Genomic DNA, 18987 nt, shown 5'->3' with positions numbered 1-18987 from the left:
CACATAATCGATACATAAAAATGTTGTATTTTTTCAAGTTGTTCCAACTGGCGTGTCATTGTTTATTGCAATTGTGCGTGCAGGTTCACGTGAACGCCAATATTGAACAACTGCAGCATGGCTATCTGGGATGTTATAACTTAAATTGTTGTTTAAGTGGACTGGGTTCAGCAGGATTTCCCTTGATTCTACAATTTTCCTCTCAAACTCATCATCACAGCGAAAGATATTTTCTGATCTATTCCAGCAAACGGAGTGGCTTGGTTGGTCATCATTAGGATTATTTGAAAAAAGAACATGACTGGATAACGCAGTTGCATGAGATCTTTCGTAAGAGATGTCTCTCTTATGCTCTTCTATGCATTGTTCAATAGATTTGTTAGTTCGTCCAAAGTATGGGATATTGCAATCCCACCATAATTTATATACTCCAGGGTACTTAAGGTTGTGATGAGTAGGTTTTGGATGGCTGATTAGAAAACGGATTTTAGGAAGTGTGGTGAAGAAGGTCCTGATATTATATTTTTTAAGGACTTTAGCTATTTTTTTTTGGAGACTGTGCTAATGTATGGAATGGAGATGCTACCTTTAAAATTAATAGTCTCTGTTGTGCACTGCCTAGGAGGATCCAGAAGAAATTTCGTAATTGTTTTTTCAGAGTATCCATTTTGTTTAAAAATAAGAGTGAGGTGATTCATTTCTTTTTGTAGTTCATCTTGTTCATTTAAGAGAGAACGTGCTCTGTGTCCTAAGGTAGATATAGTTCCAAGTTTTTAAACAAAATGGATACTCTGCTCTCTGCCTCATCTTACCTGTCATACCTAGGCAACATGTTACCTTTCCTATTGCAATATTCTCTTTTATCCATCTAAGCAACCTCTTGATATCCAATCTTTGTTCACAGTCAAGTCATTTGTACCTATTACAACAACCAACTCTTTCACTCGTTTGCCTCTTGTATCTAATGCCTTCATCACTCTACTCATTCTACCTCCAGTAAAACATACTTTGTGCATGCTCTCATCCAGCATACCTTTAATAATTGAATCACCATACAACACCATTCACAGGTCTTTACCTCTTTCATACCAACATCATTTGTTTTCAATTTTCACTCTTCCATACGTATCTTGAATTTTCTTAATTTCATTCTGCATCCATTTCATCTCTTGCCTCATCCTAACCAACTCAACTTTCCAATTTCGCGTCACATTTTTGCTCTCATTCATTCTTTTGAATTTTTGATATTTCTAACCTTGCATCACACTTTCCCTTTCATTCTCATAATTTCATTGCTTACACCACATTTGCATCACTTTCCTCTTTCTTACCATCGATTAAGTTTCTCAGATCGCTTGTTCTCTTTTTCAAAACTTTTTAAAGATTTTTTTGCTACATTTTTACGTTGTTTTTCTCTATCAAACGAGCATTGATCCTCCTCGTGGCATTCTCTCTACTAAGACTTTCAGTTATCAACATATTAGTATTCTTCAAGTCCTCATTCAGCTCACACTTCGTGCGCGCGCGCGCACACACACCTTCCATCTGCCTTAAATATCCACATTTTATCTATATAATCAAACGAGTACATATAGCACACCTCACATTTCATGAAATGACTGAAGTCTAAATTAAATTCCTGCATGGACAAAGCCGCCACCATCTTTCCTTTGCCGGTTACTACACTAAGCTCTAATATCAACGAATTTGGAAATAAACTTAAACAAAATATCCCACACACTAATATTGCATAGTTAAGTTGTATTGATTTTATGTTGTAATTTGTGTTTCTTTTTGTAAATTAAAAGATTTTAATTTTGGCTATTATTTTGTATTTCTGCCAATGAACATATACCAATTTTGCGATACCAATAATTATTATTATTATTGGAAGGGATTAAATGAACTTATCTCAGTGCATAATAGATTGTGAAATGAACAAATGTTATAAATCCTGCTTGTTTTATAATGTAAATTGAAAATAACTGTCGTTTTCAAGCACAGTACCAAAAACAGTAATGGTGGAATATAATTGCTAATTAAATGGAAATTACTCGACTGTGATGTGAAAAGAAAGTTAACAGACATCAGTAAGGTTCAGCTTTTCAAAATTAGGAAAGGAACAAAGCAGGGGGAGAACTATTGAGTTTGTGTCTGCAAACTATGAAGAATAAACAGAAATTAAAAGAGTTACAAACAGAAAACTAAGAGAGAATATCCTTTAAAAAAAGATGTGTGCTTAGTTATTTCTTTAAAGAAGTATATTGAGGCTTTCATAAAATGAATTCATTCTAAAGACTTGGTTTTGGTAATCGTATAGTTAAGTTGTATTGATTTTATGTTCTAATTTGTGTTTCTTTTTGTAAATTAAATGATTTTAATTTTGGTTATTATTTAGTATTTCTGCCAATGAACAATAACCCAGGAAATTTGATGCAAACATAAAGCAGACATGGCATAGACCCCACTTTATCCTTGAGCTCTGAAGACAACTCATGTCGAAATGACTCAATCCCTGTCATTTTTATTTATCTTTTATTTTTAATTTCAATACTTCATTCTTGGTATGAACCCATTGGCACCACTGTATGTATTCCTCTGTTTCTAATTTGCATATTTTTAATTTCAATATTTTACCCCCTTCTGAAAATATTTCCAATGCATTTTTAACACGTTTGCTGCCAACTACGATTATACTTGTAGTTGGAATATGAGCCTCACAAGCCAACTACGAATATACTCGTATGTTGATTACCGCCGGCTAAGAGATTACTCATACTGACCTTGAAGAAGTTAAAGTGTCTGGCGTGCAGTAACTAACTATGCCCGAGGAGCGTGGCAGGAAATGTGTTAATTTTTAATCTCATTGGCAATCCTAAAAATCCTTTTATAGTTGATTATTGTTTTAGAGTTCCATTTATATATTTTTTACCATTTATATTTTCTAATGTTTCATCAAAAATTTTAAAGTAAACATGAAGATTCTCTAAACATATATCAAAAATTACTCTTCTTTTATCATTTCTCTTTCAATATATGTTTCAAAGATGTATGTATCATTCATATCTTAATTTAATCATTCAAAAAACGATTTAATACAAGGAGTGTTCCTTTAGGAAATAAGCAAAATCAGCTATGAGCATTGATTTAATTTTGGTTATCGTGTATTTGAAGACTCGATCTCTTAGTGAGTAAATGATAAAAGGATGTATGTAACATCCTTTGATACTAATCTTCTCTGTGTAAGTTTAATATGTAGTTTAGTTTAAGGTGGTTTATTTTTATTTAAAATTAAGAAACCACTCAGAGTGGAGGGAATAATTTACAAAGGGTGCAACTTGATAGGATTACACATATTAAACAAGAAAAATGCACATTCCCCCCCCCCACCCACCCACCCACACACACACAAACATACACATCTGATTGTGATGGTATGATGGTTCTAGATGTATATGTGTGAGAGAGTTAGAGATATGTTGGAAGGGAAGAAGATACAATTAGTGGCCTTGATAAGGAACCAGAAGGTAAAGGTGCTGGTGAAGTAGGAGGTACGTTTCCTGCACCTGGCCTTTTCAAGTCAGATTTCGATTTGTTTCCTCTCCCCCCCCCCCCCCCCCCCCCATTAAGCTGTAATGTAAGTACACCACCAAAGCCAGAACTCTACCACAATGACTTTACAATACATCAGCAATATGGTTCCTGAACTTCACCCTATCTGTTCTCTGTACACCTAAATATAAAACACAATTCACCAGATAAAACACTTGTGTTAGAAAACAAAGCAATTCAACAACTTGATTGGATACTATGAGTCAATGATTGGACACACAGATATCAGAATTATCAAGAAAACCAGGGAAATGAACTGAATGACATCAATGACAATTATATGAAAAATTAAGATATTTGAAAGAAACTGGACATTATTAGTATTTCTGATATGAATGCATAAGCAGAGCTAACATAGCATACTTAAACTGAATGGGAGATGAGAAAGATTAGCTGAACAGTTGCTTGAAAAAAATGCAAAAGATAAAACATGGAGGAAGCGCAAGATAATGGGTAGATGCAATTAGGATCACTTTTGAAAAAAGAAATAGAATAATTAATCAAATCAGAGATCTTATAAATAACAGAGCAATTTGGGAGGAATAATGTAAGTTGGAAACTAGTAATGACCACTTAACTGTGTTGGACTATCATAGTGATACTCTTGCACATACTATGAGTATGTCATTTTTAGTATGGTCATTTTTTAATGATGGCAAAAAATCCATCATTAAAATTATTCATTTTAACTTAGATTACCTTTTTAATTTATTTCATTATAATAAAATAGTATGGTGCAATAATGTTTTAAAATTTTATACATGGGGAAAATTATTCTATCTGCAAAAATAATAAACAGTACCATAACTGTAATATAAATGATGATGATTTTACCTCTGAATTCAGGTATATGTAGACTCTTCCCTCTTCATAGTTGCCTTCTTTTGAGGTGAAATTAGTAAAGAGTGGGGCACCAATAATTATGTCATCTAATCTATAAAACAAATTTTAAATATTTTATTCATTTATTATAACCAATGAAATTTTATCCGTTTAACAACTGATGAATATATAGTTAGATATAGCTGAAATGAATGATATTATACTAAATTAGAAAATTCTTAATCAGTAGCTTTAGCTTGATATATCCCACATCCTAACAAACAGCTGTAGCATAAAAAAGTGGTTATCAAATTATCATTATTAATTTTTTGATGTCAGTAAACTTCATCAAGGAAGGGTCCACTCAACCACTAATATATCTTCATACCATGCCTTAAATTCATTCACATTTTCTGGAAAAACATTCCATTCATCCAGCACTCCCAATCTACAGCCTACCAGACTCTCATAGCTTCACCATTCAATATTGGCACTCTCAAGACCTTATACACATGCATGTACATAATGATATAGTCAGAGTTCATTCTTCTTTTTAAACTCTAGCCTTTATTCTTTTCAGTGTTAGATACGTTACTCTATGTTTTAAAAAACCCAATTCCTTTAGATTGGTTACTGGTATTTATATTTATTTCACACCTGATGAAGTCTTGGTTTAGACAAAACTAGTAGTGTAATTAAATTTTTTTATTCAAACCTTGGTTTACTCATTAAAATTTTTTTAAATATGATATCAAACCGAGTAAATCTTCAATCAAACACAAACACACACACAATTAAAGTTTATAAGGCAAAACACCAGAATAAGTTGATAACATTTATTTACTAAGTAAGACATTTCATCCTAAATGCACAGTATTTCTCATGTGTAAATAAACAAACTAATAGACAATAACAGTAAGGAATAACAAAGGTGACAACTGTTATGCGTGATATAAAAGAGACTGATGTTATTTTTTATAAATTATTTCTAATTGTTCCAAATGTTGTTTGCATTCACGTGAATATTCTTGATTTATGAAGGATAGGATGTATTCAGACAAGATAATACTTTGGTTGATATTTATATAATATTCATCCAAGCTTGATTTGCTTCCTCAGACTTAAATAAAAGGCTGGTCATATTCCACTAATTCGAGCCCTACCCAAGGGCCTATGGGTTGTGGAAATACTTTCTGAATATGAATGCTGTGCTAAGAAAGCAGCCTTTTGCAGATGCCCAGTTTTTAATCCATCTAACTGAAGTGCTTCTAGATATTTATTCAATGTTTTCGGAATGGCATCTAAAATACCTATTATCATGGGAACAACTTTCGTTTCTTTTGTCAAATTCGTTCAACTTTGACTTGCAACTCACAATACTTTGTAATTTTTTCAGTTTCTTTTTTGTCAATTCGCCTATCTCCTGGTACTGATATTTTGATAAACTGAACACCCTTGTTTTCACTTTTTTCAACCACTCTTATATGTTGTATAACATTCCAAGCTTTTGTCAGTCTGGATTATGAAATACCAGAGTAGTTTAGCTTTTTCATTCTCAATCACTTTTTGGTCAACTTTATGCTTCCAATAGTCTTCAGATACTTTAAACCCATACTTTTTACATAAAATTCCATGAATTATCTTAACTACATAATCATGCCTTTTACAGTACTCAATTTGTGCAATTTTGCTGCACCCACTTATGTAGTCTACCGCTTCTTCCTTTTCTTTGCACAATCTGCATTTACTGTCTTCTTGAATTTTTTGTATTTTTCATAATGTTGGTTTTAATGGCCTGTTTTTGTGCTGCAAAAATTACCTACTGTTTCTTTCTTTAGTGCTCCATTTCTCAACCATTGCCATGTCAAGTTGTTGTCAGTGCTGTCCTCTAGGCTATGAAAGTATTTTCCATGCAATGCCTTATTTTACCATCTTTCAGTTCTCCGTTTTACATGGTTGGTCTTGTACTCCAATTTTGTCTCCATGGGTTTGAATAAACCCTCTTTTCTTACCTCAATTAGAAATTGTTCTGTTGTATTCTGCAAATAATCATTGAGATTTCTTTTTTTTTTCTTCAACAACTTGCTTTACCTGTAATAATCCTCTGCCTTCTTTTTTACGTGATAGGTAGAGCCTATCAATGTCACTGCGAGGATTGAAGGCATGGTGCATTGTCATTAATTTTCAAGTTTTTCGTTCTAAATTCTCCACCTCCAGCTGGGTCCATTCAACGATGCCTGTTGAATATCTCAGAACAGGTATGGCCCGGGTGTTAATTGCTTTTATCAAATTTCCAGCATTAAACATTAACTTAAGGAGTTTTCTTAGTTGCCTTATGTATTTTGCTCTAGTTTTTTTCTTTGATCTTATTGTGCAGAATTTCTGATACTTCTAAAATTTCCAAATATTTGTATCTATCTCCGAATTTTATTGCATTGATTTTTTCACCATTGAGCAGCTCAATTTCGTTCAGATTTTCCAACTTTCCTCTTGTTATTACAGCAATTGCACATTTGTCTAAGCCAAAATCCATTATTACATCTTGACTGAATATGTGCACAGTATTAACACGTTCGCCGCCAACTACAAGTAAACTTGTAGTTGGTATATGAGCATCACAAGCCAACTATGAATATACTCGTATGACAATGAGATTACCCGTACTGACTATGAAGAAGTGAAAATGCTTGGCATGTGGAGCTAGCAGCGAAAGTGTGTATACTCGTAGATGGTATACGAGTCCCACAAGCCAACTACGAATATACTCTTATGTCGATTGCCGTAGGCAACGAGATTACCCATACTGACTTTGAAGAAGTGAAATTGCTTGGCATACAGTAACAAAATGCCCGAGTAGTGAGCCAGCGAACGTGTTAAGCAATGATGTTTATTCTTGTTGAGAAGCTTATACGCTGGTTAAACATGATAACTAATATTTAAGGAATTGACAGCGTATACCAGAAATATAGATTAAACAAACTTTAATATATACTTTCTGATATTTCGGTGAACGTCACGTTGCCATCTTCTTGGGAACTTACTACAAGACACGTGCACACAAGTACTAATAATAGCAAAGATGGCAACGTGACGTTCGCCGAAATATCGGAAAGTATATATTAAAGTTTATTTAATCTATATTTCTAGTATACGCTGTCAATTCCTTAAATATTAGTTATTAAGCAATGATGTCCGAGTTCATTCTCTGATTTTGTGTATAGTTTCAGATTGTCCATTTATAAAGGGTGGCTTATCTTTACACTTTTTTGTGCAGTTTGATAACCATGAGCAGTTTTATTTAAAATTCTAGTTAAGGGGATCAATGACAAGATAAACAATAAAGAAGATAATGAGTCTCTGTGAAAGATGCCCCTTCTTATATTTACCTCCGCAATTTCTTCTCTTATATGTATATATACACACACACACACCCTTTCACAACTTCTGGTATAGTGACATGATTTTTCTCCTCACTTATCTGACCCATCAACTATCAGAACAGCAACTGCCTTACCACTGTAATCAGATAAATAATAGATGACCATATATGCTATATATTAAGTCTTCTCTGATACAAACCCAAAATTCAGAATAGCTGTCAGGCTGATATTTAGTGAAAAATAAAAGAATGTAAACAGATACAGTCTCCGGAATCAATACATCTGCATTTTGTTAGCCATAAATTCCTTACATATGTAGATGAATGGACTCCAGAAACTGTGTGTCTTAAGTGGTACAATTCCAGGGAAATTCATTCTAAATATTCAACTTTGTTTGATAATTTTTAGCATGTAATTATTATTATTATTATTATTATTCAGGCCTCCATGGAGTCAAAAGACTCATCGTGGGAGGTTCTTTCTAAGAAGCACAAGTCTATCAAGACTCATCGAGGGAGGTCCCTCCTAGGAAACACAAAGTCTATCATACCACTCCTTAAATGCATTAACCGTTCTCGCTCTCACCACTCTATCAGGCAACGCATTCCATGGTTTAACCACCCTCCATGCAAAGAAACCACACCTCACCCTCTTTCTCACAGTTTCCTTTCGTAACTTCCAGGGATGGCCCCCTTGTCATCACTCCTTCCCGCTGTTCAACCAAGCGAAAGAACTCCCCAGTGTCAACCCTATAACCACCTCTCAACAGTTTAAAAGTCTCATCTCAATCATATCACCTCTCCTTCTATCCACCACACTCCCTCAGCCAATCCTCATAACTAACATTGTACAGTCCTGACACCATCTTTGTTATCCACCTTTGTACTCTTTCCACAGTTAATTTATCCCGTTCAAATCCTGGGGACCAAATCTGAGTACAATAATCTGAGAACAAATCTGAGACCAAATCCAAGTGTGGTCTGATCAGAGACTTATACAATGGAATGATAACCATTTTATCTCTGCAGGTCAGTATCCTTCTCATTATTGCAGCAATCCTCTGTGTTACCTTCACCACCTTTGCAATATGTCCCCTAAATTTCAAGTTTCTATCAATCATCAACCCCAGATCTCTTGTTTCCCCTACTTCCTCCAGTTTAACTCCTCCCATAGAGTATGCAGCATCCCATCGGTGTCCCAAACCTCAAGACCTTACATTTTGCTGCATTAAACCGACAATCCCCCATTCATTTGCCCATCTATCTAGCTTATTCAAATCCTCTTGCAGGGCTATCACATCTGCACTATTACTAATAACCATTCCCGGCTTCGTCACTTTTCACGTAGCACTTACAAATGTCATTTGTAAGTGCTATGTAAAAAGTGACACATTTAAAGGAATCAAACATTTAAATATGACAGTTTTTCACATCATAAAACACAAAGAATATTTTCTTTATGTTTGTTGTTGTTTAAACAATAACAAATATTCCTTCCTTGAAATAAATTTTAATGTCAATATGAAGTCATGACGGTTATTTTTTTTTTTAATTAAATAAAGCAAATAAGTCATGGTTTATGAAACCACTTGTATCACTTAATTCTTAACTAAAGAAAATTTTGAATAAACAGGGATTTTAACACTATAACTCACCCATCTCCATTAACATCAGAAACACACACAGAATACCCAAAGTATGCTCCTAATTGCTCTCCAGTAATGTTTTGGATATTATGTAGAGTAGAATTAAACAGAACTACCTACAGTAATGAGATAGATATAAATCACATAGTTTTTCAACATAAAGAATACCAACTTACTGAAAAAAATAAACATCTACAAATATTTATAAAATAAAGATTTTATTAAAAAAGTTTGTGGGTTTAACTTTTGAACTTCATTTTTTTTTAATAATTTTTTCTCCCCCCAATGTGAAGCCATTCTCATTCATAGCAACATTCGATAAAAATTCTTATCCAGAAAAAATTAAAAAGGAATTTAAGAACCTTCACATGAAGAATGTTACACCTGATTTTCAACTTCCTCCTATAAAAATATTTACATTACCACCACAGCACTACTGTATACAAATCAGTCATAAAATTAATAATTCTCCTCATGTATATTAACTTGTCTGTAATATGGGGATTCTAAATTCATGTATTAGACTGATGAATTATTGCCAAACAATTGCAACGATACACATGAAATTAGAATTATTATTATTATTTTTTTTTTTTTAAATGTGAAGAAAGGTTGTAAATCCACTACACAATGGTGCTATGGGGGAGGGTGAAGGAGAATAACAGTTAGAAGTCTTGGGATCACAACCATGGCCTACTGGTTGTAGAACAGAAATGCTATTGAAAACTAAACTTAAGCCAGCCATCTTTATAATGAATAATTACCTTCCAACACATTACTCTAAATCATAGGTTGCCAAACTTTTTCGGGCCACCGTCCACTTTGCAAGACAAAAATTTTGTAACGCCCCCCCCATTTTTACAATAGCAAAAAATGAATAAATTTTTTAAGTATATAAAAAATAGAAGTTAAAATATCCTGTATGACACGTTCAATTTTTTATTTTGCACACAAGTGCATTTTGTTCATCTGGCCACGACATTGTCCAAATAATTATAAATAATAAATAATTACACAAGATAATAAACAACAAACCTACAAAACATAACCACAGAAAACAGTATAATAAATTTCGAATAATATTTGCTTTGTTTTTTCCCTCTAGTTAGCACTAACTAGGCTAATTAAAATTTACGATTTTATTTCTTTCTTGCCATTATTATTTTTACTCGTAATATTAAATTATATAAAATTGGGTTTATTTTTGCACAAATCAATTAAAAAAGTGGTTTTAAATATTTTATATATATTTTGAAATGAAATATAATGAATATATTTGCTACTGTAAATATAACATATTATACACACATATATACATGCTCTTTTGACGTTGAAAATTGACATCTATTTCTATCTGACATGGTAAAGTTTTAAATGATTAAATAATTGAAATAGAAAATTGATAAAAAAATTGATCGTGTAAGACAGGCATAAGATAAATTAAAATGCAATATTTAAATTTTAAATGATTATCTAATCGCAAAATCATGAAAATAATTAATTTTTAAATATATATTATTAATTTCTTCTATAAAGAGCCACCGATCTCTAGACCGCCTGAACACCCCCAAATGCTTCTGATCCCACTATAGCCCCCCCCCCCCCCTAGAAGGCTTCAGCACCCACTGGGGGACAGTACCACCCACTATGGGAACCTATGCTCTAAATTAACACTTGTAAAGGCAACTCATAGCAAGGTGGCTCACCTTCAAGGGTAATTCAAAATCTTTGGAGTCAATCTAAATTATTATTTTCTCAAACATTTCCATGCAGTTAGACTCACTCTGGGAGATCAATACTAACTTTTATTCACACAATATCCGTCACATTTCTGCTTGAACTCATTCACTGATAAAGCATTCAAAACCACTCATTCAACCACCCTTACAAAATTTCTATTCCTCATATCCTTGCTAACCACATGCTGTCATAATTTACAGAGGCAACTCTTTGTTCTGTCACTTCCTGCCACATCTTAAGAAGTCTTCTGTGTCAATCTCAAGAACAGCTTTAATATTTCTGTTGAAAATTTTTCCACTTGGTTACTATATATTAAAAATTCCAAGAAATTATATTCTTGGTTTCATCCTTTATCTAAGCATAAACAAAGTTTGCATGTGAAGTAACTTCATGACTGAGCAACTCAGAGGCTAATGACTTCACATCACTTGCCTTAGTATCCCATAATGCAAAGCACATCCTTACGGACATGTATAATATTATGCATTATGGGAAGAGTCACTACTTAGACCAGTTTCGACCTTTATTGAGGTTTCATCAGTGGGAACTAGACCCAGAAGTGATACCAAGACTTTTGACAATTGATATTATGTCTGTAGGGGTGAAGCAAGAAGCTTTTCATATTCCCCCCGCTATCTGTTACGGCTACAGTGAGGGTAGTTTTATGAGCAGTTTGCTTGCCCTGGATGGGCATGGAGATTATGCATCGCTACTGGAAGCTTCAAATGGCTTTTGATCTTTTATATTTGAATATATCTGTTGCCTCATATGCTACAGCTTGGTGAACTAGATCGTTGGGTGTATGGATGTCTTTAAGAAGACGTTTGTTGCTAAAGATTGTAGGAAATAGAAAATATAAGGAATATTTGTATCTCGATGAAGTTGATTGTTTATGGCGAACCTGATGGGGCGTTCAAGATCATTTGCAAGCACTTGTTTTGCACATGTTGCAGTTTGATAATATTTATAGTGGCTAGAGAAGCGTAAGTAAGTATAGAACGAATCATCAGTTTGTATAAAAGCAATTTGATTCTGATGTTTAGCTTGCTGTTCCTGTTAATTAGGGGGTAGATCTGAGCGATGATTTTAGATGCCTTTGCCCAGGTAGCCTTGATGTGTTGATTAGAAGTTAATTTTTTGTCGAGGATGACACCAAGGTATTTTGTTTCTGTCTGCCAGGGAATTTTGGTATTGAATAGTATGACGTCTCCTGCAGGAGATATCGACCTTTTCGTGAAGAGAATGGCTGAATGTTTTTAGGGATTTACTTCCAGTCTCCATTTGGAGAACCATGTCTCTAATTTTAGAAGGTTTTCTTGATGCTTTCTAGTAATGAAGTGTGGTCAGAGAAATCTGGCTAATGGTGCTGTGTCATCCGCACATAGGGCTATGATGGATGACATTGGGTTGTGTGGGATATTCTGATGTGTATATATATATATAGAGAACAGCAATGGAACCAGTAGGGATCCCTGCAGTACTCTGGCTAAGATATGGCACTGAGATGAATCCCATTAAATTTGACTTGCATGGTTCTGTTTTGGAGATATGATCTAGCTAAATGTACCATTTTTAGTGAGATACCAGCTGAGATAAGTTTGTGTAGCAATCCGAAGTGCCATATCTTGTCAAATGCTTTGGATAGATCAAGAAAAACAGCTCCCGTTTTTGACGCAGTTGTAGCTGGTGGTAATATATTCCACAATTCTGTGGATTTGCTGGGTAGTACTATGGTGTTGCTGAAAACCGAACTGTTCTTTAGGGAGGATGTCTAGTTCATTTACTGAGGCTTGAAGTCATGAGAGGATGACCTTCTCAGCAACCTTACCCAGGTTGGAGATGAGACTGACCGGACGATAATTTTGAGGTAGATGCAGGTCCTTGCCTGGCTTATGTATAGGGATTATATCAGCCAGTTTCCAAGTGGAAGGAAAATAGTGAAATCTTAAGATTGCATTTATTATTATGGTCAAATGCACTACAGCTTTTCGGGGCAACAGCTTGATCACCCTGTTTGTGATGGCATCTGGCCCAGGAGCTTTTTTTGTTCTTTAAATTTTTAATATTATATATTTCAGCAGGTGATGTGGGTGCAATATGGTCAGCACTGGTATCAGGAAGTTTGAGTGTCTGACCTATCTGTGAATTTTATATATGTGATCGAAGTCTAGATTTTCATATAAAGGTTTGCACTGCTCTTCTAAATTTTTTGCTATGGCTTCTGCCTTGTCTACATCTGTGTGAACAAGGCCCTCGTCAGAAAATATTGGAGGAAGGGATCTGCCTTTATTTCTGATATTTCTCAGTAGTCCCCAGACAGAGTGATCGGTACGTGAGATAGAGGATAATTTTTCTTCCCATACTTGGTCTCTGTGAGCCTTGAGTGCATCTCTCACTGCCCCAATCTATTTAGAACTGTTTTATCTTGTGGCATGCAAGTGTTATGAAATCTTTTCCTGGCTCTGTTTTTTCCTCTGAAAAAAACAGAGCCAGGTTTGGGGACAGATTTGTAGGAGGTAGCTACATTTATTGCAGAATTAATTTGTTGGGTGAGGCTTGTAACTGCAGATTCTACATTTTCTTTTGTACATATGTGAGGAACAGGTCCAATACAATCCCCAAGCACTTCCGACAATCTTTCCCACGATATATAGGAGTGAGAGGGAGGAGACAGGTATTCTCATCTTCCCAGCTGCAGTAGAATTGGGTTGTGATCAGATGATAACTCATTTAATGATTTTAAGCTGTATTGGAGTTTAATATCTTGCAGGATAGCTATATATATCCAGGATGCCAGCAGTGTCAAACGTACTAAGATGAGTTGGTTCTGTGGGGCATGCCACAACAGCATAGTTTGATCCTTTGTAGTTGGAGAGGATGCAGCCATCCATTCTTGTTGGTGGTTCTACAATTCCAGGCATGGTGATTGGAGTTCAAATCCCCAGCAATAATGGTAGACTCTCTGGTGCCTAAGATGGCATTTAGATCAGTAGAGTTTTTAAGGGTGGGTTATAAGCTGAGTAGATTTTTCAGTCTGCCAGCCGAGCTGGTGAATACTTCCACAATTGTGATCTCAAGGTTAGTGGTTGGAGGGTTGTTTACAGAATGGTGCTTGATGTAATTTTTAATGAAGATAGCAGGTGTTGCCACCTGTGTAGCTTAATCTGTCATTTTTATGTAGATGATAATCTCTTATTTTAGGGTAGTCTGAGAGTCTTAGATGTGTCTCGCTAATTAGTATAATATCTGGCTGATATCTATAGGTGAAATCTTGGAGCTACAGTATTTTGTTTCTAAGGTCATTTGCATTCCATGCAACAATCTGAAGAGAGGCTGGAATAAGTCTGTTTCTACTCATCTATAAGTGCTGTGAGAATGGCCTGTATTTCACGTAGAAATCTTTTAGTGGAAGTTGTTGTTGAAGGGTTTGACAGGCTGAAGTCTTGTAGCATGTTTGCTAAAGAGGCCGTAATAACAGCTGTTAGGTTTGTAGGTGCTGATTTGTTTGTGCAGGTGCATCAGCATAACTTCTTGTTTGCTTTTGGCTCCCTCTATCTTTGAAGGTCTCCGACTGTGGCCGCCGAGCCTCCGGCTGTGGAGTAGAGGCCTCTGGTGTTCTTGTACTAAAGGAGGAGGACTGTTTAGCTCTCTACATCTGTCTGGTCTTTGGGTGCCAAATACATCCCTTATAGTTGGCAGCATGAGGGCCACAGCAGTTGGCACATTTAGCAGAGGTGGTTTTTGGCTTTGTGCAGATATTGGTTGGGTGGCTATCCCCAAACTTCAGACATTTGTATTCACCTTTACATAGTTTCTGGGCATGACCAAATTGCCAGACCTAAAGCTTACTCTATAGAGAGAGAGAGCAGTCTCGATGAATTGACCATTCATTGAGACTGCTCTCCCTATAGAGTAAGCTTTAGGTCTGGCAGAAACTGCTATAATCAAGTCTTGATTTTAACAACTCAAATTGAGGCCAGTTTCCAAAATAAATTAAAATCTGGAACTGTCTTCAGTGGATCTATGTTGTGGATCTCTACAAGGACTAATGGCATGGGAGTCTTGTTGGATTCTGCTGACCTTAACTGGAGGCAGATCCTGCAAGTTAAGATCAACAGCTATGTCTTCTGTATCAATGTCTTCACAGATGCCATGGAGGTATGGCATCTGTGAATACCTCTATCGTCCATTGAATGCTTCTATCGTCCATTTCTTTAGTTAACCTTTTACATTTTTTTTACGAGCCGAGCGAATAGGTATGAAACTGAATACCTATATCATCCATTTCTTTAGTTAACCTTAAGCAGCCTTAAGATCAAGACATTGTTGATCTTAAGGCTGCCCATCTGTGTTTTTCTTTTAATATGATTGGAGGCACCTTTTCTTTGGGAGAAGCAGTGGAGTCCAAAACTTGACCATCTTGTTCAATTATGTTGTCTTTGAGTGGTCCAACTGTTGTTCTCCACTTTTTACACGTGCAGACATCTTAAAAATCTGAAGAAGCGGTGATCACCGATTCTAACTGATCTTCCATTTTCTCGGCATCAATGTCTATGACACTTGCCAGGGGAAATGTGTCATAAAGTTTCACTTTTTCCGGCCAATTTTTCTTAAGTAGCTCACCTAGTCTGATAAATTCCCAATATACTTCCTCAAATACTGTCTCGTTTAACTGTTTTTCCATAATTGTCAATGTGAAGTACCTGAAGCGGTGGAGGGGGGGCTGCTTACCGTGCAGTTGTAGCCTTGCCGGCACTTTTACAGGACTCAGAATGTTTTGGGTAAGAGCACTCATATAATATGGCGTGATCTTATTATATGCACCAACCATCACTTACAAAAGTTTTTCGTCAATCCTCCATTCACAGCTTAAAATAACACATCCGATCACATCAAAAGTCACTAGCAGAATCTCAATACACCATTTGTGATACCAAGGTTGATGTAATGCAGAAGTCATATTTCCATATACAAGTAGCCAAAAGGTGCAACACCTTATTACTAAAATACTCTGGATTAGAAATAGATGTTGAAAGTTTTTCCACTTGGTTGTATAATAATTTAAAGATGCCAAGAAATTATATTCTTGGTTTAATCCTTCATCCAAAGTTCGCACGTGAAGTAACTTCACAACAGTTACTTTGTGACGTGACTTGGAATAAACAATTAGAATAAAGGTGGACAATCTTAAAATCTACGTCTAATCTAAGCTACCAATCTGCTGACCTTAACAGAGAACCACTGGCCAAATGGATGGATATCCACAATCTTCATCTGATCTTTGCTGCCCAACAACCAGGAACCTTTCACTCTGCCGGATAGGGAAACACTGACAATCCCTCCCCTGCCAATACGCAGATCTATCTTTAACAATTTCAAAGCAGCCAATATTGCTTTTTCCTTCTGGAGATCAGTTTATTTATTCTACTTATTAAACTGCTGCAATCCCTACATGGAACCTTTGGAAAGACAGTTTTTTTGGAGGGAGTTTGGTGAAAAAAACTGATCAAACCACCAATGCAATCCTGCCTGTGTCAAAAACTACACCTAATTTGTCAAATTAGTAAAAACAGCAGTCTAAGCAATCATTTCTTGTAGTTTCTGGCCCCCCATCATACACCATACTGGAACAAAGAGCTTGAAGAATTTTTTGTTGGAAGTTTTTTTCACTTGGTTAGACTATAAATTGTATATTTAGTTTAATTCTTTATCCAAGTGTAAGCAAACAAAGTTTGCACCTGAAGTATCTTCAGGAATGGGGCAACTCATTGCAAAGGTGAACAAAACATCACATCACTTGCCTTAGAATACCATAATGCAAAGCACATCTCTTTGCGGACATATATAATGCAATGCATTATGGGGTCACTACCCAGACCAGTTTCGACCTTTATTGAGATCTCTTCAGTGGGAGTCAGATCAAGAGGTGATACCAAGGTTGAAGCAATAATGCATAGCATTATACATGTCTGCAAGGAGATGTGCTTTGCATTATGGGATACTAAGGCAAGTGATGTGAAGTTTTGTCCACCTTTGCCACAAGTTGCTCCAGTCCTGAAGATACTTCAGGCATAAACTTTGTTTGCTTACACTTGGATAAAGGATTAAACTAAATATATAATTTATAGCTTGAAGATTTGCTAGCTCTGCAGGAAGAATCTGGTGACCCATTAGTGGCTAAAGCACTATTAAAGCTCATGGATAACAATAGGGGAGAGAAAGAGATGGCTGTCGGCTATGGAAAATTTTGACTTCCCTAAATCTAGTTAGAAAGGCCAGCAGTCCTGCTTTCCACCATCATCTCTACTGTACAACTACCAGCCCTCTGGCAAGAATATAAGATAACTACGGTTCCCAAGCCAGGGAAAGACACCCCCCTCCTCCCCCATTGGAAACCACCTAATTGCCCTTCTATGCTCAATCTTCTGGCAAGAATCATACTGAAAAGGATCCCATCCCCCCAATTCATCGAGACTGCTCTCTCCCTATAGAGTAAGCTTTAGGTCTGGCAGAAACTGCTATAAACAAGTCTTGATTTTAACAACTCAAATTGAGTCCAGTTTCCAAAATAAATTAAAATCTGAAACTGTTCATTGACTTGACATTGGCCTATGATACAGTCTGGATCACAGGCTTGCTATCAAAGATCAGTTTCATCATAAAATGAAAAACAACCTTACACTCGTAGGATCCATGCTCACAAACAGAAAAATTTAGGTCCATATTGGAGGAAGGAAAAGCAGATCCGGATTCCTTCAGAATAGCTTGTCCAAGAGCTCTGTTTTGGCTCCAACTCTTTTTAAGATCTATATCTCGGACATTCCCTCAACGAGAACAAGCAAAGATATGCACACAGATGACAGGAGATACTCCACCAATCACCTTCTTTCAATTCCCTGGAGGTTGCCCTGAACACAGATTTAGAGATCCTCGAGAAATATTTCAAGCAGATGTACATAAAGCTGAACCTCACCAAAAGTGTCTATGCCTTTCCATCTTAATAACTAACAAGGAGGCAAACTGCTAACTCAACCTAATTTTCTGTGGCAGACCAGTCGAGAATGATCCTTATCTGCAATACATAGGAGTGAACCTGGATAGAAGTCTGACCTACAAAAATCATTTGTAAATAGGGGAGGGGAATGAGAAACATCATCTCAAGACTAAGTGGAACGAGCTGGAGTTGCAGAGTCGTGGTACTTAGTCTCAGGGCCTGGCCCTTTACTCTGCTGCAGAAACCTGTGCACCAGTCTGGGAAAGACGTGCTCTCACAAACATTGACTCCTAACTGAACATAACCATGCACACAATTTACAGGACTCTGAAATCCACCCCTCTGCCATGGTTACCAGTGCCTTCCAACATAGCCCCACCAAATATGTAAAAAATGCAGACTTCACTTAAAAGAACTATTAGAGAAAAATCACTAATAACTCACTACTGCCTCTCCACTCAACCCTTATAAATCCCCCCCCTCATAGAACCTGGATGGAGTTAAGGCATCCATTTTGGGACATAAACAGAGCCTTTTCTGGCCAAGCACCTTTAACTCACAACATGTAGAACCAACAATGGGCTATGAACTCGCCAACAAAGGACTCTTTTGTGAAAGAACCCCCCCCCCTTGCAGCTGCCCCTCCCCGGTTTCATCCTTCCTAGAAGGCTATGGACAACTATCAACAGAAATAGGACAAATGAAAATATCTCCTACTGGGAATATGGCAAACAGCCCTAACTGTGACTGCACCCATATTCTACAGACATATCATCAGTGACTGCCCCCTTCGC

At 36.1% G+C, this 18987-nt stretch overlaps 1 protein-coding gene across 1 annotated transcript in view; it reads right to left on the bottom strand.

Annotated features, from left to right (window-relative positions):
• LOC150105451 (integrin alpha-PS2-like) overlaps window positions 1-18987 on the bottom strand; it is a 536973-nt gene that overhangs the window by 307754 nt on the left and 210232 nt on the right. The window contains exons 9-10 of the mRNA XM_090394825.1: window positions 9469-9575; window positions 4447-4546 (exon numbers count right to left, since the gene is read on the bottom strand). Of these exons, the coding sequence (XP_090250951.1) occupies window positions 4447-4546; window positions 9469-9575 (207 nt within the window). The remainder of the gene's footprint in view (window positions 1-4446; window positions 4547-9468; window positions 9576-18987) is intronic.

Source organism: Typopeltis vanoorti, chromosome 6 (assembly GCF_054136105.1).
Source record: "Typopeltis vanoorti isolate ZY-2024b chromosome 6, IOZ_Tvanoo_1.0, whole genome shotgun sequence".
In the NCBI taxonomy this organism is placed as follows: domain Eukaryota; kingdom Metazoa; phylum Arthropoda; class Arachnida; order Uropygi; family Thelyphonidae; genus Typopeltis; species Typopeltis vanoorti.
This window is presented reverse-complemented; position numbering and strand designations above follow the sequence as displayed.